Source organism: Panthera tigris, chromosome B1, assembly GCF_018350195.1.
Source record: "Panthera tigris isolate Pti1 chromosome B1, P.tigris_Pti1_mat1.1, whole genome shotgun sequence".
NCBI classification, from domain to species: Eukaryota; Metazoa; Chordata; class Mammalia; order Carnivora; family Felidae; genus Panthera; species Panthera tigris.
Genome location: NC_056663.1, coordinates 138404924 through 138431367, shown reverse-complemented (window position 1 = coordinate 138431367; position 26444 = coordinate 138404924). Strand labels below are relative to the sequence as shown.

Genomic DNA, 26444 nt, shown 5'->3' with positions numbered 1-26444 from the left:
CATTATTAATAGAGATTGAGACAAAACTCCTTTCTAATTTTTATAAACTGTTGATTGTATTCATAGGAAAAATCTCTTAGACGAGAATAGCTTCAATTCCAGTGATATGTTCTCTGTGATGTCAAATCTCATGTTTACGTGGTAGTGATTTCATTTTTTCTCTGTGCTTTACATACTGGTGACTGGAATTGTCACAATCATTATGTTTATTCTGTATTCACCCCAAAGACCTTAGCTTGCCTCTAAATATATTCTAATGCAATTTTTAAAATCTTTAATAACATTGTACATTTTGTGTTTTCATAATTTCTATAACTATGTCCCTTCCATTCATTCAAAGGAAGGTAGTGAACAAAACTAGGCCAAAAAAGGTATTCTGGACAATGACTTTGAAATTTACTCCCCCTGGTGGTCCAAAGCTCTGTTGCCCTGTGAGGTCATTAGAATATTTTCTCTGGTATCAACAATTATCATGCAAAATAAATGACAAACAGGTAATTGTTTCCAAAAATATACATGAGGTCCCCTTATCACTTCATTATCACAGTTTACTTGTATAAGTTGTGTATAAGTACACTCATACCTGTATACTAGAATACCCAATTTCCAATATACTTATCATAAGGAGTAAATGGAAAATTGTTCTTTTATTCCAAAAGCTTAAATAATTTTACATACGTTACCTCAGAATTTCTTCTATCTATTATGGATACACTATATTTGTTCTGTATTTTTAAGTTGTGAACACTGACTGAGACATAAATCAAAATAATGTGTAAGAACTCACCGAATCAAAAGAGGCTTTTATAATCATAACATTGTAAAGAGTCTTTGAAATATGCAGTTCAACTTCTGACTTCAGATGAGAGAAAATTGAAATCATTGCATCAGGGTTCAGATTTCCTAAGTACTGGGTCAGTGTTCTAGATCAATTCTCTTAATTTCCTTTTAAAATAATTTTTTCTTGCTTCATCTTTGTTTTAATTCTGTAATAACTGAAATTAATATTATTAATTGGGTCATAAATAATAATAGTCGAGATGGGTATATATGATTTATTTAATCCATAAACATTTATTGAGTGCCACTTAATAATATAGAAAGTACATTTGGGTGGCTCAGTAGGTTAAGTGTCTGACTTCGGCTCAGGTCATGATTTTGCGGTTCCTGAGTTTGAACTCCATGTCAGGCTCTGTGCTGACAGCTCAGAGCCTGGAACCTGCTTCGTATTCTGGGTCTCCCTCTCTCTCTGTCCCTCCCCCACTCGCACCCTGTCTCTGTCTCTCTCTCTCTCAAAAATAAATAAACATTAAAAAAATCTTTAAAAAGATAGAAAGAGTACAGCAAAGATAAATAAGTTTGGAAGGTGAGAGAGTAAAATTCAGTTTTTGATATGTTGAGATTGAGAAGTCTATGGTTTATCCCAGCAAATACAATTAAGCAGGTAATGTGGATTAGCAACTCAGATGGGAAAACCGAGATGGAGCAGAGGGTGGGGTAAATTGGCATAAGGGAGGTGGGTTTAATTATAAGTATTAGGAGAAAAATGTGACAGCCTGGACAAAATCTGAGTTTGGAGAAATTTTTAAATCTCTTTTCTCTTCTTCCCTTTCTCTTATTCCTCTTCTTTCTACTTCTTTTCTTTTCTTCTCTTTTCTATTATTTTCTTTTTTTCTTCCTTTCTTTCTTTCCTTCCTTCTTTCTTTTCTTTTCTTGTTTAGTTGGGATCATTAGCATGTGTTTGTTGGTTCTGGGGAAAAATTTATGATGAACTGAATTTGATTATATCAGAAAAATTTTAGATAATTATTTGAAGTAACTAAAGAGGCATTAAGGGATGGAATTTAGAATATAGATGGATATGATTTTTTCTTTGCACTTATTCCTCTGAGTTGAATGGAAGGAGGTAGGGGACAATGTCAATATAAACAAATTTACTACTGATGGAACAGGACATTGATTATGTTTCCATTGATGTTCTTTATTTTTCTAGTGAAGTAAGAGATAACTCATCTTCTGAGAATAAGGAAGAAAGTGGAGGAATAGGAGACAGGAACAATATAATGAATGATAGAGAAAGATAACTAGAGACATGTAAAAAAATTGCTCTGCAGCACCTGAAATCCAACTGGGGTTAGAAATTTGGAATTTAGAATTACATCAGTGATAGAGTTGTTTCAGCAAGAGTTGTCAGAAGACCATATGGAGAAACAGAGAAGACAAACATTTGAATCAATTTTGAGCTGGTATTTTTCAATATAAATAGGGTCAATTGAGCAATAAAGTTGTGATTATTGGCAAGTGAATCATGAATAAGTAAAGAAATTAGTTGTTGTAAATTAGGATAAAAAGAGTGAGCCAAGGAACTCAAGGCTTCAATGAGGTAAAAATAGCATTGTAGATTAACTAACAAAGAATAATAATAGACAATAAAAATTCAATAAGAGTTAGGAGTTATGACAACATTTAGAGTGTGGATCTGGATATAGGTGTCTTAAAGGGAGTGGAATTAAGTTTGAGATATACATTAACCCATTCTTCATTGACAAGTACTTTGCCACTTAAAAATAATTCAGGAATAATATATAATTGGATTAGTGACATCAGCAAGATAGCAGAGTAAGAAACTCTGAACCTTCTCTCCCCTTGCAAATAGATTCAGCAACAATTTGTGAAAAATCCAGGAACTAATAAAATGCCCTGCACCCCAGAAAAATGCAAAACCAGACTGACCAAACCCAGTAGAGAGGTTTGGGATACCCTCTACCAGAATTCTTACTGTTGACACAGCACCTTATGATCAAAAAGAAACTCCTAATTCTCAGTTTCTCCCAAGGGAGGAAGGAGTCAGTTTGTATATCCAAACCCCCAACTTTTCTGAGAGGGCTCTCCAGAGGACTGACTTCTATCTTGCCAGTGTTTGAGCTCAAGACCAGCACAGCCTATCTACCTAGGGAAGAAGGGAGGCAGTGACTTGGGCTAGTAAGCACCATAGAATAATGCCCCACTGCTCATTACAGGGCAAGCAGACAAAACCCATAGCTGCCTGCTTCTCTCTGGGGAAAGAAATGTTGGAAGAGGACTCTAGAAGTTGTAGCCTGGCTTCTTGGTAAAAGTTTTCTCCTGTATGAGGCCAGTCCATGAAGATTTGGAGAGGTGCCTGCTTTGTTTAACATATAGGCATCAATGGAGAGAGTCAAAGAAAATCAAGAGTCAAGCAAAGATGTTCCAAAAAATAAAAATAAGAAGGAAAATAAATCTCCAGAAACTGACCCTAAAGAAATGGAGTAACACAATTTGCCTGAAAGAAAATTCAAAATAATTGTCATAAAGATGCTCACTAGGGTCAAGAGAACAATGCATGAACATAGTGAGAAATTCAACAAAGAGATAGAAAATATTAAAAAGTACGATACAGAAACCATGGAGCTAAAGAACATATTAATTGTACCAAAAAAAAAGAAAAAAAAGTCCATTTGACTTCTACAAGTCCTCTTCCAACATTTCCTTTCCCAGAAAGAAGCAGGCAGCTGTGGGTTGTGTCTGCTTGCCCAACATTACACTAGATCAAAGAGAAGAAAGGATCAGTGAACTCAAAGATCATTGGAAATAATTAAGTCAGAGGATTAAAAAGAAAACAGAATATAAAAGAATGAAGAAAGCTTTAGGGTGTTTGTGGATACCATCAAGGGACCAATATATAAATTTTTGGATTCCCAGAAGAAGAGAGAGATAAAAGATCTGAAAATTTATTCAAGATATAATGGCTGAAAACTTTCTAAATCTGGGGAAGGAAATGGACATCCAGATCCAAAAAGCTGAAAGAATGCCAATTAGAGAAATCCAAATAAATCCATATCAAGACACATTATAATCAGATCGTCAAAAGTCAAAGAGAATTTCGAAAGAAGCAAGAGAAACATGACTTGTCACCTCCAAGAAACCCCCTTTCCCATAAACAATCAGCACATTTTCAGCAGAAGCCCCGTAGGCCAGAAAGGGGGGGGGGGAGATATATTCACAGTGCAGAAAGAAAAAAAAAAAAGCTACCTAGTAAAGCATACTCAGAAAATCTGTCATTCAAAATGAAGGGAGACAAAGATTTATCCAGACAGAGAAAAGCTGAGAGAGTTCATCACTCTGCTTACAAGAAATGCTAAAGGGAGTCCTTCGGGTTGAAATGAAAGGATGCTAAACAAAATACGAAAGCATGAGAAAGTAGGAAACTACTTTATGTAATACATAAACAAATACAGAGTACTATACTACTGTCATGGTGGTGGGCAAATCACTCCTAATTCTACTATAAAAGTTAAAAGTTAAAATAGAACTAAAAATAACATTAAAAGGTAACACATTATGAATAGATGTAAACCATGACAACAATAATACAAAGTTCATGAAGGGGAGAGGTTAAAATGTAGATTTTATGTATGTGATTGAACTTAAGTTATTATCAGTTTAAAATTGACTATTACAACTATAAGATATTATGTGAACCCCAAGGTAACTAAAAAATAATACTTATAGAAGATACACAAAAGGGAAAAAAAGGTATTCAAACCGCATCAATAAAAAAAATCAACAGAACACAAAGGAAGACAGCAAGAGAGAAGACAGGCAAAAGACTCTAAGACCATCAGAAAACAATTAATAAAATGACACAAGTAATTTTTTCCTATTGATAATTTAAGTGTAAATGGATTAAAATGTCAGTAAAAAGACATAGAGTGGCTGAATGCATCTAAAAACAAAAACAAACAAACAAAAACTCAACTATATGCTGTCCAAAAGAAACTATTCAAAGATGTGGCAACTTCCTAAATGTGTATGCACAGATCAATGTATAAAGAAAATGTAAGTGCACCTGGGTGGCTCAGTCGGTTAAGCGTCCGACTTCAGCTCAGGTCATGATCTCCCGGTTTGTGAGCCCGAGCCCTGCGTCAGGCTCTGTGCTGACAGCTCAGAGCCTGGAGCCTGCTTCGGATTCTGTGTCTTGCTCTCTCTCTGCCCCTCCCCTGCTCACACTCTGTCTCTCTCTGTCTCAAAAATAAATAAAACATTAAAAAAATTTTTTTAAAAAGAAAATGTGGTCTATACATACAATGGAATATTTATTCAGCCTTAAAAAAAGAAGGAAATTCTTCTTTACAATATATGATAACCGTGAGATCATGACCTCAGCTGAAAGTAAGAGTTGGAGGCTTAACTAACTAAGCCACCTCCAAATTAAGTTTTTGTATAAAAAACATATATATATACATATATATATATTACACACATATATGTATTATATACATATACATACATATGCATATACATATATATGTAATATATATATAAAATCTAAATATATTACATATATATATATATATATATATATATATATATATATATATAATCTGCCTGGACTTTAATAAGGCTTTTAATTTGAGATCAGAGCAAGAAGATAGGAATGTGTGATATAAATGATGCCACTCTAAGCACAGCTATGACTCAAGCATTTTACTGGGATTATCCATATCTATATGTCTCATAAATAATTATTTAGAAAGACATATATGAGATTTCGAATCACACCCATGTCCCCTATTCCAATTTAGCAATCTTTTAACTGAATAGCCAGTTAGGTGGAGGTCAAATTATCTTAATTATGGATTAAACAGAATTTGAGAATGTAGCCTGGGTGCATAGTCAGATTGGCTCCTAATACCTTCACCACTGTATTGAATTTATCACCAGTGCTGTAGGCTGCTACCTTAATATCAACCTATTGAGGGCTGAGCCTGCCATGATAAACTTCACTTTTGAAGGGTAGGTAAAGTAAGGATGTAGAAAGTCATGGATACTCAACATCTTTCCTCTATTTACCAATCAAATAGTCATTCTTGCTCTCTTGGGGAGGACAGACAGCACACAAAGATAGTTAGAAAACCACTTTTCCTAACTCTGTGCTTCAGAAAGGGCAAGTATTCCTGTGTCTTGGCCATAGAAAAAGTAGTAGGGGAAGAGAGAAAATGGTTCTAATTAATATGCAATCAATCATATAAATATATGATCGATGTAGTGAGTCCTTTCTAAGTAGTGAAAAATTTGAGGGTAAACATTACATTTTCAGGTGATAGCACAAAAATTAATGCCTCAGAAAACATTCAGAGTGCGTTTAATTAATGAGTAAAGGGAATAATAAAGGGCAAAACAACACAGATACAGGATAATATTAGACATATGAGAAACAAGTTAACATTTGAACATACTAACATACTGTTAGAATTGTGTTAATAGGAATAAGATCTGTGAAATTAATATATTGAGAATTCTTACAACTCATCTTAAGTAACATTAATTTTTGACAAATAGGTATAAAGCAAGACATAAAAAAAAAAAAGTGGGAGGTTTCCATAGATCAGGCACAAAAAATAGGAATAGGATAAAATGTATGCAATGTTGAGCAGTAGAAAGAACACACATGTGCTTTGAAACACAGATCTGGGTTGAAATATTAGTCCTATGATGTATTCGTTACAGGGCTTCAGCCATGCCAGCTGACCTCCTAGTCTATTTGCCTTGTCTGTGAAATGAGAGCAGCTTCATATGGGTGTTATGATAGAATACATCACATCATGTCTGGCCTATGGTAACCTCTCAAACTCGCAGAGTTTCCTCGCTCCCTGGGAAACATATTATTAAAAAATAAAGCCTGAAAGAAATGAATTAATTTGTTTTGAATGAAAAGAGGTGACTTAGCCTGCCTTTCCTTCCAGTAAACAGTCTCTTAATACCCTGAATACTCTTAAGACCCTGAAGAATCTGAGCTGGAAGAAGTAGATTCAGAATGCGTCAATTTTCTCCACGACTTCCTAGGGAATATAATACTGGAATAGGAACCTAATGCCTAGAGTGTCCAAATGACGATATTACACAAAATAGTCATAAATATGTATTCAAATAATTTGAGAATAGCCCAGCCTAATCTTTTCTTCAAGAATTTTATCTTTTTAATTTATTTATTTTTGAGAGAGAGAGAGTGTAAGCAGGGGAGGGGCAGAGGGAGAGGAAGAGAGAATCCTAGGCAGGCTCCACACTGTCAGTGCAGAGCCCAATGTGGAGCTCAATCCCACAAACTGTGAGAACATAGCCTGAGCCAAGATCAAGAGTCAGTTGCTTAACCAACTGAGCTACCAGGCCCCCCTCTTCTGCAAGAATTTTAATGACACATGTGTCTTCCATGGCTATACAAACTATGATCAAGTTCATTTATCTTGAAACTGAATTGCCTCAAATATTTTCTCAAATATATTTGTCAATTTATTGTATCATACATATACATTTCTAATAGATATTTATTTTTCTAGCTTTTACAACTGGGATAGTCATATTGCTGTTTGGAATTCAACTCCCAATTATCAAGTGATTGCTGATAATCTAGAAGGCTTACTTTTCAAATACAAAAGAGACAGAAAAATTCTCAATGTGGATCCAAAGGTAAGACTGCTTTTACATTTATATATCTCTCCAAATTTTGTTGCATTTCTTCCATTATTAAAAAATCTATTAAATTTTTGACATTCTTCAGTATTTGAATCTAGAAATAAAAGACTATGTTGAAAAGTAGAGCATGCATTATTCTTAAAGAAAAAAAACCTTCAAATTTAATAAATTTTCGAAACTCAATAAGGAAGAGTTTGAGAGAATTTAAATAGAATTCACAAGTGAGAATGCTTCTTTGTGCCTACCAGCAAAATTAGATCAGGGAGCCAGTGAGCAATGCATTTGTGTGCTCTGATCCTAGGGATGTCCAGTACTTTTTGCTCTAAATGGATAGATGAATCATTTACAGAAGGGAGACTCTCACCTCACAAATGTTCCCAGAATTTTAACGTCCCTTTTTGTATGTGACTAACACTGAAAACAGTATTGCCCTTAGTGTATTTCTAAGTGGTAACTTAGAAAATATATTTTATTTGAATATTTTAAAGACATGTCCCATGGTATTTTGAATTTGTTCAAGGAAAAATATTTATATATTTTCAAAGACTGTTTGCATCATACTTTTAATCATGGCTCGTCATATGTTTGGAGGTGAAGGTTAAAACTTAAAGTCATTTGTGCTTGAGTTGCTTAGGCATTTTGTTTGTAACTTCTGGAAAACATGTTATTCACATGACAGCATCAGTCTAAAATCCAAGTCAAAAAAAATAATCGTTCATAGTGAAAGAAATAGGAATTGTATGATATGCCTAGGATAAGGGCAAGGATGGACCAAAGGAAAGTGGGAGTCTGGTTCTAAAAACTTTTCCAAGACTTCTTAGAAATTTAAAATTGAAAAAACAAAATTATTTTTGTTTCATATCTACTTAGTGTAAGTTCTTGCTCATAAAAATTGCCCAATAACTCAAAGAATGCTAAAAAAAAATTGCTCAAAGAATGAATAAATGAAATTTTGTAGTAAAAAATGGATTGTTGTCTGCAATCAGATATAGCTCCAAATATCAGAAACCCCAACACAGTGACTTAAACAGAATAGAAGCTTCTTTCTCTCTTAAGTGTGAGTGTAGATAGTGTGACTCCAAATCTAAAATGGCAGCTCCACAGTCTATAGGCAAAGGTGGACCTCATCCTCATGGGCCAAAACAGAAATCCAGCCAAAACAACCACATCCCAGACAGAATTCATGGAAGGAGTTTAAAGGTACAAAGGACATCTCCCCTCCCCCCCCCCCACAGTACCTTTTAAGGAAGTTTTCCAAAAGCTACTTCACAAAGGGTCACTTATGTTCCATGGCAAGAGCTTAGTCACATGGCCATATCTATCTGCATGGAAGGCTGGGAAATGGAATCTTTATTCGGGTGGTCAAACACTTAGCTGAAATCAGAAGTTCTGGAAAAGGGAGAAAAGAGGTTTGGGTAGACAGCTAGCATTTCTGATACAACACTATCTCCTTCAAGAGAACACTTCTCTTGTGGTGCCTGGCTGTCTCAATAGGAGGAGCATAAAACATTTGATCTTCGGGTTGTGAGTTCAGACCCCACATGGGATATAGGGATTACTTAAATAAATAAAAGTAAAAAAAAAAAAGAACACTACTCCTTTTTTTCTTTTCCCCTTTGGTCTCAGGTTTCTCATTAGTAAAATGAAGGACTGAACTTGAAAATCATTGGGGCCATATTTAGTATGAATTTTTGAATCCCAACACATCTTCTCTCTAGTGGTGACCCTTTCCTTATCACAAATGAGTGTCAAAATTGAGGCAAAGTACAGGAAACTTAATAAATTACATCTGCAGAGACTTTGAGAGGGCTAAAGATATAAAATTATTAACAGCTTCATTAAGATGTGTGAAGTAAATTTTTGAATCAGTTTTGAATGATATCACACTTAAACTACTTTAAACTTTAAGGCTCTGTTTTAACTAACAGCATATATATACTTCAAGAATGTATGTCATGAATTATAGTTTTTATAGTCTTTGTGGAATCATTATTGAATACAAATTGTTATTTGAACATGGTTTAAATAACTTAACTAAAACACTCATTTCCTAAATAATTAATCATGATACTTCAAAGATTTAGTCAGCAATACATGAAATACAACATTTTCCTCTTTGGGGGAGGAAGGTTTTGATTATAATTTGACTATAATTCAAAAGATTCATGATGAGTCTGAAGGAAAGGTATTTCCAAATCCTGGAGAAAGAACAAGGGTTTAGTTAATTAGTGATGAGAAGAAGGAATTACTAAAAGAATTAATTATAAAAAAATTATTGGTGGAACACCTGATAATATTTAGATACTTATATGTATTTAATTTTTATATTGATTTTATCTCTTTGAAGATAAAAATTAATAGATGACCTAATGGAAAAGAATGCTGGTTTCAGCATCAATAAGCAAAATTCTATGCCTTACTTTACTGTTAACTGACTGACTGACCTTGAGAAATTCACTTAACTTCTCAGGATTTTCTAGTTCATAATGGAAGATGTGAGTGTTGTTGTTGCTGTTCCCTGATCTCTAGGGTCCCTCTACAGCCCCAGTTCTTGGAGATTCTGACTCCACTGGTCCCAGACATACATATTTTCACAGGCAGCCAGTGAGATTCTGCTACAGATGATCTATGAACCACAATTTGAGAAAAGCTTCTCCATAAAAAGACAATAATCTCAAGAGATCTAACACTCCTGTTTTCAAACATAAGCGTTCTCAAATATATTTTGATTTTTATGGATTAGATATGAAATTATCATGTACCTCTCCTATGTGCACCCATACAGTATCTGTTGTAGACACGCCTACAGGAGAATCAAAAAATAAGTTGTCAAGTTTTTTTAAATTACAAATGCACAATGATAAGATGCATTTTTATACTCAACATTGTTATGAATAATTTTATTTGAAATTCTTGCTAAAATAAACACCATAACTTATAACTCCAAAATGTGCTCTAAAATATTGTAAGAACAATACAACTCAACTCTCCTTTTCCTTTCCTTCAGATGATCTCTTTGCAATATTTTATGCTTAAAATTTTTAAAGGTCAAGATAAATGAAAGGTGGAAATTGTGATAAACAGGATGTCTTTGCACAAGACAGATGTAGACTCATTAATTCTGAAAAGTGGTTCCCACGAAACATAGTTGTTTGTGAACGGTAACAGTGGAAAAAAGAAAATTGTGCAGATCTTAGAACAAGTAATATGAGTTCATTGGTTAAGAAATTCCAAATGCAATAAGAGTTTGGTTGCATTGAAAACAGGACCACTGGCTTTAACTTCCCTGCAGCTGTATAACATCTGGAACAAATAAAGTTAGTTTCTATTTTTGAGTGAAGAATGCTTGTCTGAGTGATTCACACCCACCAAAATGTTTCCAGCGTATTATCTTTAGAAGGATTGAGTGGAAGCACTTTGCACTCACTCCCTACATTATCTGGACAAATAAAAAAAAAATAGGCATTTTTGTTTTCCTTTTAGGAAGCATCAACCATGAGAGAGTTTCCTTGAGTCTTAGAATAACCTAGGTGGTCTAAAACCTTCCTGATCTACTAATTGGAGAGACAGATTGTATAAAACAATTAAAAATAAGAAAAATCTTCCTTGGGGTGCCTGGGTGGCCCAGTCGGTTGAGCTTCCGACTTCAGCTCAGGTCGTGATCTCACGGTCTGTGAGTTCGAGCCCCGCGTCGGGCTCTGTGCTGACAGCTCAGAGCCTGGAGCCTGCTTCGGATTCTGTGTCTCCCTCTCTCTCTGACCCTCCCCCGTTCATGCTCTGTCTCTCTCTGTCTCAAAAATAAATAAACATTTAAAAAAAAAAAAAGAAAAGAAAAATCTTCATAATGTCACCAGCTTTTCTCCTCTCCCCTCTTCCATTCACTAAATGTGAGGGCCCATCACCGGGAAAAATGCCTGGTTAATAGACACTTAATAAGTATTCATGGAATAAATGGTTGAATGATTCCTTCCAAACACACAAAAATAATCCTATGCTAATTAAAAGTTGGGAAGCAGATTATGTCTCTGATACTTGAGATAGCAATGATAACCAGAATGGGAATAGCCACCTCATTCCATATTAATCCAGATAAGCTGGGAAAACACAACTGCAGGAGTTTGTCAGCAGAAACAGCTCTTGCAACTGTAGTTTTAGGTTTTGTAAAGGTTATACAGAAATTTTAATTTTGGTATGTGTTTTCAAGTTTTCTTGTGCAAACCCAGGAATATATAATTTAAACTATCTCAAATTAAGACTGTTGAATTAAAACATGTTTTTAATTTATGAGTAAATTGACTCAAACACGTTTAATTACTTACTCAAAGTCACATAGTTCATTATTAGCAGAAACTAATAATGGAGCTTAAATGTAAATACTATGAGACACCATAGGGGATCTAAAGATGAGCAAGAGTTCAACCCTTGCCCTTTATTAAGCTTATAATATTTTTAGGGAAGCAGACATATGAAAAATAATACATGCTTTTAAAAAATATAAGCATAAGGCAGAAAGTGGTATCTTGCAAAAAGAGAAATACTCTGGGAATTCCACGGAAGAAGAGATGATATTGATCCGGGGTAGGAGCCTGTAGAGAGGACAGGGTTGGGGATGGTTAGATGATAATAGAGGAGGTAATCTTTTAATTGGACTTGAAGAATGATTAGGAGTTGAACTCAGAGATGGTGAGGCAGGCAATACCAGGAGTGACCCCAGTTAGCAAAGGTAAGGTTGATGGGGGTAAAACAGACAGAGGAAAACCTCACTGGTTCGATTTGACTGATGTATTGGCTTGAAGAAGGATTGTCATGGGAATGAAGCATAGAAAGACTTGAATGCAGTGCTGATGAGAATCTCAGACTGGACTTGATAGGAAATGAGGATACATCAAAGCTCTTATAGGAAAATAACAGGATGAAAGTTATGTTTTAAAGGGAGGAGAGGGTGTACATTAGGACAGACTAAGGAGGACAAACTAAAAAGAAGGTGCCAGCATAACAATAATCCAGGTGAAACCCAAGAGGCCTAGAGTAGGGGTCCTGCTGTGGTTAGTAAGTTTCTAAGTTGAACTTTTTAGTATTGCAACTTCCTGATCATTCAGGCAAAGAAAAAACTTAGAGAATGCATATGTTTGGAAAAAGTAGTTGAGAAGTCTCACTTCACCCCAACCTTCAGGAAAGAGAGAGAATATGAGCTAGTGCTGGACGAGTATAGAGAAAAATGTGAGCTTAATGAACATTGGTAAGTCTGTTGCCTTTTCAATTTTCCTTCCATCCTCCTTTTTTCTAATGTATTTATTAATTTTGAGAGAAGAGAATGTGCAGGGGAGGGGCAGAGAAAAGAAGAGAGAGAGAATCCCAAGCAAGCTCTGTGCTGTCAGCACAGAGCCTGATGCAGGGCTTGATCTCACAAGCCACGAGACCATGACCTGAGCCAAAATCAAGAGTCAGATGCTTATGCAACTGAGCCACCCAGGCATCCCTTCCATTCATCCTCCTTTTCCTAATCTGATGTTTACTGAGTAACTGCTGGGCACTGTGAGATTCAAAAATGAATCAGAAAGGTGGGTTTCTTGCCCTTAAAAAGCTTACAGGTTCATTGATGGGTAGGTGGGAAAATATAATATGCACAGAAATGGCAACCTAACAAATGAGCTGAGAGGGACAGAAAAAGTTCTAAGGAGTTGAGAGGAGGCACAATTTACTTTGGCTCTAAGGCATTCAAGAATGAGTTAATGAAAGAGATAGCATCTGAAATGGATCTTAAGGGATGGGTATGGTGAGGACGTGAGGATTGGAATAGAAGAGATATTCTGATAGGAGAGAGCCTCATATACATGGGTGGGGAGGGACCAGGCATGGGCTGCATGAGAAGGGAGAGGAGCCCCTTTGGGTTAAAGAGGAGTTGTGAGCATGCACCAGCTGTCAGAATCACCAAGGAAATTTTGGAATACATAACATCTGATCTCACCTCCAAAGATTCTAATTTAACTGGTCCAAGTGGAAGGCTTGGGCATCTCTACCTTTCAGAAGCTCCTCAGATGATTCTAATGTGCAACCAGGGTTGAGATCAAGGTGCAGGAAGGAGAGTAATAGAGAAAATCTGAGAGAAAATGGAACTCTAAGTAGAAGCCAAATCCAATAGGGTATTTTTTTTTGGAGGGGGGAGTTGTTGTTTGTTTGTTTGTTTGTTTGTCATTTTACACGGTTCAGTGAGAATCTGTACCATTTGAGTCATGACTTAGAATCAGAGTTTCTGAGTATGAAAATGATTAAACAATTTTTAAAGGAGGGGATGTTATTCTTCTGCGGGCTAAATTCCCTTGGTGTGCAAAAGAAAATCAGTATGAAAAATATGAAATTTCATAGGACAGAGTCTCCTTTAATTATTTTTGTTTAATGTCTAATAAAGTACACTTGAGTGTAGTCACTTGATAAATGGCTGGTAAACAATCAAACAAACAAAAAACATGTTAAGATATCTTAGAAATGTGTGGCTTCTATTTGATGTAGGATATTGGCGAAACAAAAGACATTGTTGTAGAATAAACCTTTCTGGATCCATCCTGAGTGTCACGGAACTTGAAAGGCACGTGCAATGCAGACTGTACATTGACTTAGCAGAATGTATTTATTTTCTCTTTTTACATCAATACTCCTCACTGTACAACAGGACACCCCTAATCCAGACCTGTCCTTTTGAAAACTGTAATTGCTCAAACGTAAAGATGTGCTACTTTGGAATGCAAACTATTATCGTAAGTGCTCCTCATCAGTGTCCAACCCCACAATGGCTTCATTAGGAGCGATTTCTGTCAATTCATTAAAGGATTTCCCCTTTCCCTCTCCGCACACTGACCAATCAGAGCCCTAGACTGCACCCCAAATGATTCAAACTGAACTGATCTGTGGGAAGGTTCAGGAATCCGTACTTTTAAATGTTTCCTCAGGTGATCCTACAGATTAGCTGGATTCCATATCCATTGTTCTTTTATTAGTAAATTAGTAATACTTTATGAGCTGTTGGTTTCACCTTACTGTATGTCCATAAAGTAATCAAACTTTGCTCCTCTAAAACAAGTTTTAATTCAGCAGTCTTAATTTTAAGTAACCTAAATTACACATTCCTGAGACTGCAGACTAGAAAGTATAGACCATATACCAAAGACTTCCGGATAACCTCCACGGTAATATGACTGACCACACTAGATGCTTCCATGGATAAACTACTGCCATCACTATCTCATCAAGAATCACTTTGTCAGGTAGGTTTGTTCAGAAACTCAAATGAATCAATATGTGCTACAGAAACTCATAAAGCATAAACTGAAACATGGGGCAGGAACATTTCTGGTCACTTTACCGTTGTATCTCCAGTGCTAGCATATGGTAGATGCTCAGTAAACATCTGTGGAATGAATAAATTGAATATTAAATATTTGCTAAAGAAATGAATAGTAGGGCCAAAAATAATCCTGGAAACTTTTGAGGTTAACTTTAAAATATTTTAGGATCTTAGGCACTAGAAACATATGTAGAGCTAATCTGCTATTTTTAGCAATTACCAGAGTAATTGACTCTGGTGCTTTTCCCTCCTTGGTAGGTGAATTAAACCTGGGGGCTCTTCGCTGAACTTTGGAGTGGTGACATTGGGTGTCAGAGCAGTGGTGATATGTTACGTCCATGGGTGAATGAGAAAAATATTTTTATTATTTTTATTATTTTTTTAAAGTAAATGTATGGTCATCGTGGTATGTTAATTCAGATTAAAAAAAGACATTCTACTTTTTCTATGAGCAAAATAATATCTATATGAACAAAGTTTAAGATTAAAAATAACTCCTACCAATAAAAACATATTTTTGTTTGGTCAATCTAGAGGAAGATTATAGTGGTATTTTATCACAGCTCTGCTCTGTTCTGTTCCTCCCAGCAACACCCACCCAAGTGTTTGCTGGGGTTAGTAAGAAAGGTGTTAATTGCCTCCTTAATGTTCCCTCCCAGTTCACTGACTGCATTAAAATGAGAGGGAGCCTGTCACAGGATTGAAATTCTTCCTCTCAAAATGGAGGCCCATAACATTTCTACAGGCTGTCCGCAGATGATTCGAATTTAATCTCTTGAGGCTCCACCCTCCTAGTGAAGGTTCGCAATTTTACAATCTGTCTTTTACAGAGTTCAGATATATTTCCTGTTGGACATTTAAGGAAAACAAACAAACAAACAACCCATACTGAATAGAATATGTTTAAGCAAAGGTATGGTTTCCTCAAAGTCTCCAACAGTGTTCCCTCAAACCCCACGCAAACTTGAATTAATAGAGCAAGGGACACTGAATTACCAACACCACTCTTCTGGCTCCTAGATTTTCCTCCGGGGCCTCTTGTAAATGTTCCTTTTTAACTGTGGCACAGGCACAGTTATTAAGTAAAGCTGAGGCCTTGCCAACTTTCTGGTTTTGCTGCCCAAATTACTGAATGTTTGGTTGATTATAGCCCTAAAACACCCACATACTAAGAAGCTTTTAAACATTTTCTCCCCTGGGCAATCACCTGGTATACCTGAACTGAAAGTCTACCACATATAAATTAAGTATTTACTCAACAAACTGCTGCTAAAATCAATGGCCTTGAGGAATACATTAAAAATTACATAACAGAGCTTAGCTTTTATGAATTAGAACTCCTAAAACTTAAATGCTATGCCCTCCTCTTGACCTGAAAAACTGATTTTAATTTTATATGCAGTATTACAGAACAACCCCCAGAGATAAGCACATTGTTGTTAAGTGTCCAATGTATGAACTCATATATGAAGTGTAGGACAAGAAAGGTGAGCTGGAGGAAAGAAAAAGGTTAAATATAAAATTTTGAATTATTGTTTGTATATTAGTGCTTAGTAATAAGAGTATAAATGATAACACTTCCAAGTTGAATATCTTCAGTGAAAAGAACATATCCCAACAAAACATACATGACAAAGAAAAAAATGCTGCTTTAAGCTTCGAACTAGAATGGCAGCCTAATCAAACATTATACCAAAGGTATAATAAGACCAGCAAGGAAGTGAGAAAGGAGAAATTTGAACAAGAGAGGTTTAGTCCCAATTCACGCTCACTTTTTTGCAAAATTTATTGTCACAAATTAGAATGAGAAGCCTTAGAAAGAGTGGAAGGTTAGGTTCCTGGCTGAATGAAATGAATAAATACGAACAAAAGAATTGTTTCCTCCATGATTTCAAAGACCTGATAGTTAATGACCAAGAAACAGACACCAGAAAACCCATGAGTCAGGCATGGAGTCATTGCAGGTGCAAAACCACAGTTAAGGGATTATCTCTAATTCAAAGGGAGCATGATTTCTTCTGGGTCTCAACAGTTGAACCAGTCGTCAACTCCCATGGCTCCTTCTTAACCATTCTCCACCCCAGCAGATGCTTAGAGTTTCTGAGGCACTGAAATCCCAAAGCAGAGTAAGGGATGTCGAAGTTTATTGCAACATGGAACACAATAGCATAAACAGTGATCAAGGCCATTGGCAAGAGTGGAAAATCTTATGTTGACAATTTCTCAATTGTTTTTGCTGGCTGGGATAGCTCAGTGTAAAACACAATCAAACAAATGGTAGCCCCAACTTGGTACCCCAGAAAACTACCTCACGAGCACATGACGATGCTCCAGAGGATAGGTTCTTAATCTTTTGGGAAATACAACTTATTTCAAAAGTCTGACAAATTTCATGTATTTGGCTAAAAAACCAAACAAACAAACAAACAAAAAAAACACATATGGTCATACACACCAAGTAGCATAATAATAGTTTAGGATATTGAAATCATAAATCTTTTAATGAATTCCACTTAAAAATTGAAGACCTGAGGACTCTCCAAAATACATGGAAGCAGTTGGAAGGGGCTGGTAGAACAAGAGGAGGAGTAGGAAAGGGACAGGAATAACCACCAGGACTCAAGCAGGGAAAGGCCTTTTGAGAGGGGCCTAAATAGGGAAAATGAGTAAGACTTAAATAGGTCTTATCAGTTTTGTGATTAGGACAAATTGCTCAATCTCTCTGAGCACTTTTCTACCTCTATTTTCTCATCTGTAAAATCTATAAAAACAACCGTTTCACAAAGGGTTGTTGTGGAGATTAAATAAGAAAATGTGTTTAATGTGCCAATGAATAGGTACTCAGTGAATGAATATTGCTTCCTTGTGTATCAACTTAGAAACAGTGGACGTCCTAAAAGAATATCATTTTTCCCTGCAATAGTTCAAAGCTGGAAATAATCTATATGCCCATGACTGGGCAATGGTTACATAAATTATGGTACATCAGCTCAGTGAAATAATATACCTGAGTCTTAAAAAAGAATAAAGCTGTATTTAGTGAGGTTGAGGTCCTAGTATGAGTAAATGTTCAAGATACATTAAGTGAAAAAACAAGCTGTAAACCAATGTAAATAATATTCTCTCCTATGAAGTAGTCATAATTTACATAGGAATTTCCCATTTATGGACATTTAGGTTGGTTTCTGTTTTTCTCTCCAAGTTTAAATAACAACTGTCTATTACCAAGTTTCTGATTTAATCTTTAAGATGGATTCTTAACTTGGAAAATGTTTCATGAAAAGATAGATACATATATAGTAAAGCCTTATAGAGATACTGGCAAACTACTTTGCATGAGTCAATATCAGTTTACTAAACTATTGAAGGCTGACCATTCACCATGCCCTATTTATTCTGCATACTTTTTAAGCTTGTTGATTTTATAGTTCACCTTTATTTGGAGTCATTTTCATTTTCTTTTTTATTGTTATTAGGGATGAACATTTTCATATGCATGTTAGCATATTATATTTCTTCTGTAATTGTTATTGTCCTCTACACACTTTTATATAGAGTTTTAGTAAGGTTTTTTTTTTTAAATCGAATTTTAAGTATTCTATATATAAAAGGTAGGAAACCTTTGGCTATGATACTTTTTTTTTTTTTTTTTTTTTTTATTTATTTTTGGGACAGAGAGAGACAGAGCATGAACGGGGGAGGGGCAGAGAGAGAGGGAGACACAGAATCGGAAACAAGCTCCAGGCTCTGAGCCATCAGCCCAGAGCCCGACGCGGGGCTCGAACTCACAGACCGCGAGATCGTGACCTGGCTGAAGTCGGACGCTTAACCGACTGCGCCACCCAGGCGCCCCGGCTATCATACTTTTTAGTGACATTACATTTTAGTTATCTATTTTTTAACTTAATGGTTTTTTTTTTTTACTTTAAACTTTATAAACTTTTTTTTACTTTTTTTATAAAGTTTTTTTACTTTTTTTATAAAGTTTTTTACTTTTTTTTATAAAGTTTTTTATAAACTTTACTTTAAACTTTTTTTTTTTACTTTAAACTTTATAGTTCAAACCATTAATTTCCCTCTCTGATTTCTTCTGCGTTTCTATATTTAAAAAGATTTCTACATTAAGACTGAAACAAATATTGACCTATATTTCCTTCTAGATTAGTTTATGGTTTCCTTGATATGTTGTTTAAATCTGTAATTTTTCTAGGATTTTATGGAGTAATATTGGAATCTTTTTACTTTGTTCCATCAAGTATTATTTCTCAGTAATTTATACCTGTTGACCTTATCCCAATAACTTGTTCTACTTCTATTTTATATTTGGCTAGGAGTCCCATCTCTCTTGGGAACTAGTAATGACCTTCAGGTAGAAGTCTTTTAGCAGCTCCTTACAGTGCTGTGAATTTGAAATCAGAGTTTTTCCTAAGTACTGAATTTTCTCAACCAATGGCATCATTTATTGTTGTTGTATATGTAAAATTGTTTTTAGAACTCTTATTATGTGTCGTTAAGGAATAATTTTTAAAAGAAGGTAGAATCGTGATTCTCATATAGACATAAAATAAACATGTGTCAAAGATTTTTAACTCATTAATTAATGGCGACCAGTAAAATGTTAAGATTGGTGTGAAGAAGAATTCAAAGGGCAGTGATGTAAAAAGGGAATAAGAAATTCTGAAATGAATTTACAAATAGACACAAAACTGGCCTGTCAACATCAATGCAAAAATCAGGTGCATTCTAAGGAACACTACTTTGCATTTATATGGACATGAATTATTTGCATTATTATCAGATTTCTACAACTTACAGGTTTGTAATACCAGTTAAAGATGAGAAAACCTACATGAGTGAGTAGTCATGATAGCTGCTATTTGTTTTTTTTCCCATTTCAGAGTCTCTCTCAACTTTTTTCTGACAGTCTCCTTTCCTCTTTTTAGCATAATAAATTCAAAGAATGATTATTCTTATAAAATAAGACTGGTGCCATTAGATTTGCCTGGTTGTTTACATAAACGCAGTGAAAGTGTTATTTTACCATATAGGACACCTTAAGTTTCCTTTGTAAACTCTAAAACCATACAACTTTGAACAAATACTAAATTAAATTGTGTCTGGAAATTTTCATAAGGAATCTCAAATTGGGTTTTTAAAACCCTCTATTATTTGTTGACCTGAGGCTAGGAAACCAAGCCCAAGAAATGCTCTCCACCGTATTTCACCTGAAATACCTATAAATTTGGGTAAATTCCTATTTTCTCAAGGTCCCCCAAATATACTAAGGTTACATCTATTTAATACATAATATTCTTAGACTTTCTAAGCCAAGAAGTAGGCCAGGGCTTTGTAGGCATTGCTTCCATAAGTAAAGTCAAACTTAATCCCTGAAGAATGGCTGTTCCTACCTGATTAAGTGAGCATTATTTTCAAATGCGGCATTGCAGGCAAAACCTTGGTTTTTCCATTTGTACAATTACACCCTGATTAAAAAAAAAAAAATTAACAGCTTCTAATGGAACCTATGCAAATAACTAAATGGTCATGGAAAGTAAGTATAAAGTAGGTGTAAAGTTTCGTTTAATTTTTTCTATACTTAGAATCCAATGATGGGAAAGCAAAAATTAGAAAAAAAATTGTCAGAGGATATTTGGACATTTATTAAGATAGGATCATATAATACAGAGTTATATATTTAATTAAATAAACATTTAAAATAATAAAACATTTTAAATAAATATGGATATTAAAATGATTGTAAAGACCTTATTTTTTATAAGTGAGGAATTTTTGTTCTTTGTTCTTTTCTTTCTTTTTCTTAATCAAGAATGTAATAAATTCAATATAAAGCACAGGAAAATATTCTTATAAGATGCAGAATATTTGCTACCTAGAGATGACACAGAAGGTCAAAAAGAAAAAAAAATCTTTTGTATAGTAGGCAAAGGAATGAACCAGTAAATAAAGAAAGCAAGCCCACCAAGATAAGGCAAGCATTACTAAAATTTTAGTACATTTCATCACTTCTTTACAAACTCAAGGACTATAAACCAAGGCAAGTAAATTTTATCTCCAAATTTTCCCTTTATTTTGATTTTTCTATCAAAGCAATTCTCAGTGTATCCAGTAGTTCAAAATAATTTTTATATTAATATTAAGATGTTATTTCTGTTAACATTTTAATTCACATTCATCGTTGCTCTCATCAAGTGAATCAGTAAGTATTTTAAAATTTCTCAATTTCAACTTCCAATATGTTGGTTATAATCCACATAAAAGTTCTTTGGAGTCCTCAGTAAGTCTCAAGATTGTATAGGGGTTCTGAAAAGGAGCAAAAAGAAAAAAATAAGGCCTGAAAAACACTACAGCATATATTTATACAGTGTATAAGTATATATAAAACCACTACTATAAAACCTCCTCTATAAGACAAAACTACTTTCTCTTTGGAATACAAAAGCCCATAGACAGTGGTATTAGTCTGTCCCTATTACTCAGTGTAAACTCAATCATTCATATTAATTGAAACTTTTAACCAAAGTAACTTCTATTTCTTCTGTTGTTATTCCTATCAGCTTTATTTGTTGGGGTTTTTTTTTGAAAGGAAATAATAAAATTATGTATTTGTCAATGGCAATATTGTGTGTGTAGAACATCTTTTTTTAATTTAAATTCAAGTTAGTTAATATATAGTGTAAAGTAACTTCTATTTCATAGAGAAAACTAGAGGTAGAAAATTAACAATGGTCTCTCTTCCAAAAGCATTTTAACAGAAAGCCAAGTTTATGTTGCAACTTTTTTCAGCCACATACATACCTTTTTAAAGAGACAAAATGGGAATGTTTCATGAGATATAAGCAAAAGTATATAAATGTAAAATGATGCCTAATAATTAGGCATTAAATGATCAGTATTCTATCTTAGAAATTATCTAGATATCAAATGAATATTCATTATATAATTCAACTTAATAGCAGGCCAAGGTTTTATGTTACCTATAAAGATCTTGGGAATTAATTTCTAGCTGACATACTAAAAATAAAATCTAATTACCATTGAAATAAAGTTATCAGAATAATGATTTGATTTTGTTGAATACAAATTTACATTTTTCATTATCTTAAATATTGTGTAGGAATAATGTTAGCTTATTTGATCAGTATACCTTAATAAACTTAAGAAAAGCAAACCCAAGCAGAATAGAATGTAAGCTTATATTACACCCAACACTGATAAATCAGACTACAAGATTTTTTTTATACCAAAATCATTAGACTCGTCTAATTTGCCAAAAATTTACCTTAACTGCATGAACTTAAATGTCTGAAACATTTCTGAGTTTCTATAAGAATAACCTTTTACATATAGCATGTATCAAGTATCAAAACTTTGATTTCCTCATTTTCCTGGAATTTTAACATTAGCCACAGGCCAAAAGTAAACAAAAAAATTATCAGTCCATATATCAAAAAGTTGTTTCCTTTCCTGATAAGCACCAGATTCTTAATTTGAGCTCAAAATACACAAGTAGACAAAGAAAATAAAATACTAATAAATCAGATTCTCTGTTGTCTTACATCCAAGAAAGAATAAATCTCTATAATCTATTACTCCATTTACAGAGATCACAAAATTTTGGCCACAAATCCCAATTCTGAATCACTACTGTCACCAGTAGGGAATAATTTATTGATTGTAAAAGTTCCAAAAACAAAAACAAAACACAAAAGTAGTAAAATGGAAAATATGTAAAGAAATAGAGGATCAGCAAAGTGAAAGTTCTGTTACAACAGAGAATTTACCTCTTGGAGCCAAGAAATGCCCTGACTTATGTCATGCATGAGGTACAGCACTCCTCTAACAATACAGGTTCCTCAGCCATCAGGTGAATCCACTGGGCATTGTAGTTTCCGAAATAATTTTTCTTAAAAGGATATAACTCTCATATAAAAATGATATGACTCTCATACAGATATGAAATGAATGTGCCAACTATTTTATTTAATTTACTAATTACAGAAGGAACCAGTAGGAAATTGCAAGCAATTCAGAGGAGAATTCTAAGAGCAAAACGTATATAGGGAATAAGAAAAACTGAAGTTAATTTACAAATAGATGCAAAATAGGACTCAATGCAAGGGACTACTTAATTGAATTCTACTGGGTACAATTAATTTGCATCTTTTTAGACAAGAATATTTTGCATTATGTCAAGTTTTCCACATCTTAAAGAGTTGTAAAATAACACAAAAAATAATTAAAGGCAGAAAAAACTTGGCTGGATGAGTCACTCAGGACACCCACTATTTTTATTTGCCCATTTCAGTCTTTACAGTTTTGCTGACTCTACTTAATAAGAGATGGGTCCAATATATTTTTTCTCTAGCACAAGAAATTAGTACCACAAAAACAAAGCAAGACCAAAACTTTCCTCCAGTCCCACATCTAAATGTCTTATCATCTCTTCCTATAAGAAGAAAGAGCAAGTAACTTCATTCTTTTGTGCATTGAATAATATTTTCTAATTGTAGATATTACCAACTCTTTCAGAATCTCTCTCTTCTCTCTTATCAATACCACATTAGTGAATACTCGTTCCCACAGGAGCCCTGTAGAAGCCTGACTATCAGACTATCCTGAATAAGGTAAAAGGAGCAAATCTTTTTTCACAGATTATAATTTGAAGGCGGGGAAAAGCAGTTCAGATAGTTTTTAAAACAGAGCAGAAGCTTTTCATTAAACCCACTATGGTCAGGTACTTCCACTAGTCTGAATCAATTCCAAACTTGAGTTCATTTTTTATTGGATAATCTTTGAAATTAGGATAGGATTCTTTTAGCTTTATTAACTTGTGATCACATGCGTTTACAAAGTCCTTCACTGGAAATTCTACAGAGTTAGTGACCCTTGGGGTTTAGTAGAGTCTAGACAAGCATGAGCCTTGGAGACTGTTTTGACCCTAGATATTTTCAGCAATGTCACAGCCCAGGGACTCAAAGCTTCTGATTGAATTATCACTACTCTCAAGAAAAAGAATCTGAGAGGAAACACGAAAATGTCTCCATGGCCATAGCACTTTTTGTTCTGTTTACTATAACATTGAAGCAAGAAGAAAATTCATTTAATGCCCATCATCTGTATGGACTGGACTGATTGACAATATGATTTATATATTTTAGGTTCCCCCAGGTGACAACTCTACTAGAATCCCTATCCAGACAGACCTCTACATTCAAGCTGTCATTTTTGACCACATTTCCAGAAGAAAGACTTAACTACCAACATGTTAGATGGCCCCCCTAATGGGCTTGCTAAATTTAAATGAATGCTGTAACCAGAAGCAAATTAGAATAATAAATGAGCTCTGTAGCTGGAAGGCAAATTAGACTAATAAAAGTTGATAAAGAAATTAGAAAGAAAACCATAATCTTGACTATCTTTGTGTGGTATAGATATTAATCCCATTTGAGGTGTTTTGTTTTTTTTTTTTTTTTTAATTTTTTACCCTAAATACTGAAGCTGACTGCAACAGTTCATGGGAGAGAATCTTCTTGCTACTTTAAAGATATAGTAATTAGTGACTATATTGTAACTCAGATCTTCCAAAACAAAAATGTTCCAGGTCCTACTGTTGCCAAATATAGTGGACCAAAACCCATACCATGTGGCAGTGCTGTCTACTAACTTTGTTGAATATCGATAAGAGGTCTGAAATTGAAGAACAAGAGTAAAAAAATATAAATACAAAGTTTTCAAAAGACCTAAATGAGTAAATAAATTCTGAAATGTCCCATGACATGATGTATTAAATGAATGAAGTGTTTGATATGTTTATGTGCCTGGACAATATGAACCCCATGACAATGAAATCTAAGAGAAACTGAAAGATTTTAGAGAAGTGAGGACTTGATTAGAGAAAAGCATGCTTTCCTCATGTGCCCTTGCAGGTGGCTTTTGTGCAGAAAAGATATTATTCAGAGGTCACTTGTGGTTTAACAATTAATATTAGTTTCTTCCTCTTCTTTCTATTCTCTTCCCATTCTAAACAACCTAGTACTAAGGCAATCAGCTGGGCCAAGCAAGGTAGAAGTCTGCTCACTATGTGGGAATGGGAAAGCCCAGAGCAGAGTGTCAGACTTCCAATGGGGTGAGCAAGGTGTATTCAGCAGGAAACTGATGGCCCGACATGAGATGGTAGATCCATTCAGAATGAGTAGAGTGGTGTTAAATTAGAATGGGATATTTTGGGGTGATCTTATCATTTTCAATATATACAACAGATACAGAATGTATGCTAATGTATGTACATATACATCTTCCCTCACTCAGTTCAAAGAGAGGGCCTCAAAGCAACAACACCCTATATGGATGAGCCCATATAGTACCCAGATCTTAGTTTGTCACCACCATTTTCTACCAAAAGGAAATAGTGATTCTTGGGAAAATGTCCTGGGCTGAGACAGGCAAAATACAAAGGCTAGAATATTTTTTTTGTACCAGAAATCAAAGAAGTTCTTGAAAAATGAAGGGGATTTGTCAAAAGAATAATGAATCCACCTTGGAAACGTTCCCATTGGCCAAACCTGAGAAAGGTTGGGCATCAAAATAATGAAAACAACAGAAAGCAGGAAATTATGAGCCCATAAGGATCCACAGAAAGGAATAAAAGCAAAGTTTGATGAAGAAAAGGATATTTACATAGTATCTCCCACAAAACATGTATTAGTTATAGAGGGAATGATGGAAAAGCCTGGAAGACACCACTTTCAAAAAGTGATCAAAGAGAATGTGTTTAGTAATGAGGCAAACTGAATTTGTTCCCCACCAAATAATATGAACACAGGAACTCCTCATCACTTTGTAATAATCCTGCCAAATTTACGTAACCTGAATATAACCAAGAGAAAACTCAGGAAAAAAAAAATCTGTGGACATTATGCAAAATAACTGGCCTGAGATCTTCAAGGAGTCAAGTTCTTGAAAACAGAAAACTGAGAAACTGTCTCAGATTGAAGGAAACTAGAGACACGTGATCATCAAATGCAACCCATGATTCTGAATTACATTCTTATCCTATAAAGGGGATTTGGGGACAATTGGTGAAATTCGAATTCTTCTGAAGATGAATAATGTAAAATGTAGTAATGTAAAATGTCTATGTCCTACTTTTGATGATTATGTTATGGTTATATGAGAAAATATCCTTGATTTTGGGAAATTACACTAAAGCATTTGGGAGTCAACAGGCATCATGTCAGCAAATTATTTATAAATATTTCGGGGGGAAAAGGTCTTTGTGCTATACTATTTCTGTAATTCTGAGATTATTTTGAAATAAAGTATTTGATTTATTACATTTATAAATTCAAAACTCTAGTTACTTATATTCTAAGTATTTGTATAAATTTTATTGTTCTATCTATAGACAATGAAATTTTTACTGTCATTTTATGAGTTCTTTTATAGTTTAATTAAATTTCTTTAAATATTATAAATTTTATTTGTGATCTCCATTACATTCAATTTTCTAATTATTTCAAAATTTAACTAGCAAATAATCTTTCATATACATATACATAACTCTTGTAAGTTTAATAATTTAAATGTATAA

General features: G+C 34.3%; 1 protein-coding gene across 4 annotated transcripts in view; it reads left to right on the top strand.

The window, feature by feature from the left end:
• The window catches only part of CFAP299 (cilia and flagella associated protein 299), a 597649-nt gene that overhangs the window by 562763 nt on the left and 8442 nt on the right, over positions 1 to 26444 (top strand). The window contains exons 5-6 of one of the 4 annotated variants that reach the window (XM_007074782.3): positions 7356 to 7485; positions 24013 to 26118. In XM_007074782.3, coding sequence (XP_007074844.1) covers positions 7356 to 7485; positions 24013 to 24108 — 226 coding nt within the window. In that variant the 3' untranslated portion in view covers positions 24109 to 26118. The other 3 variants (XM_042984310.1, XR_006216911.1, XM_042984311.1) reach the window with 3 other exon arrangements.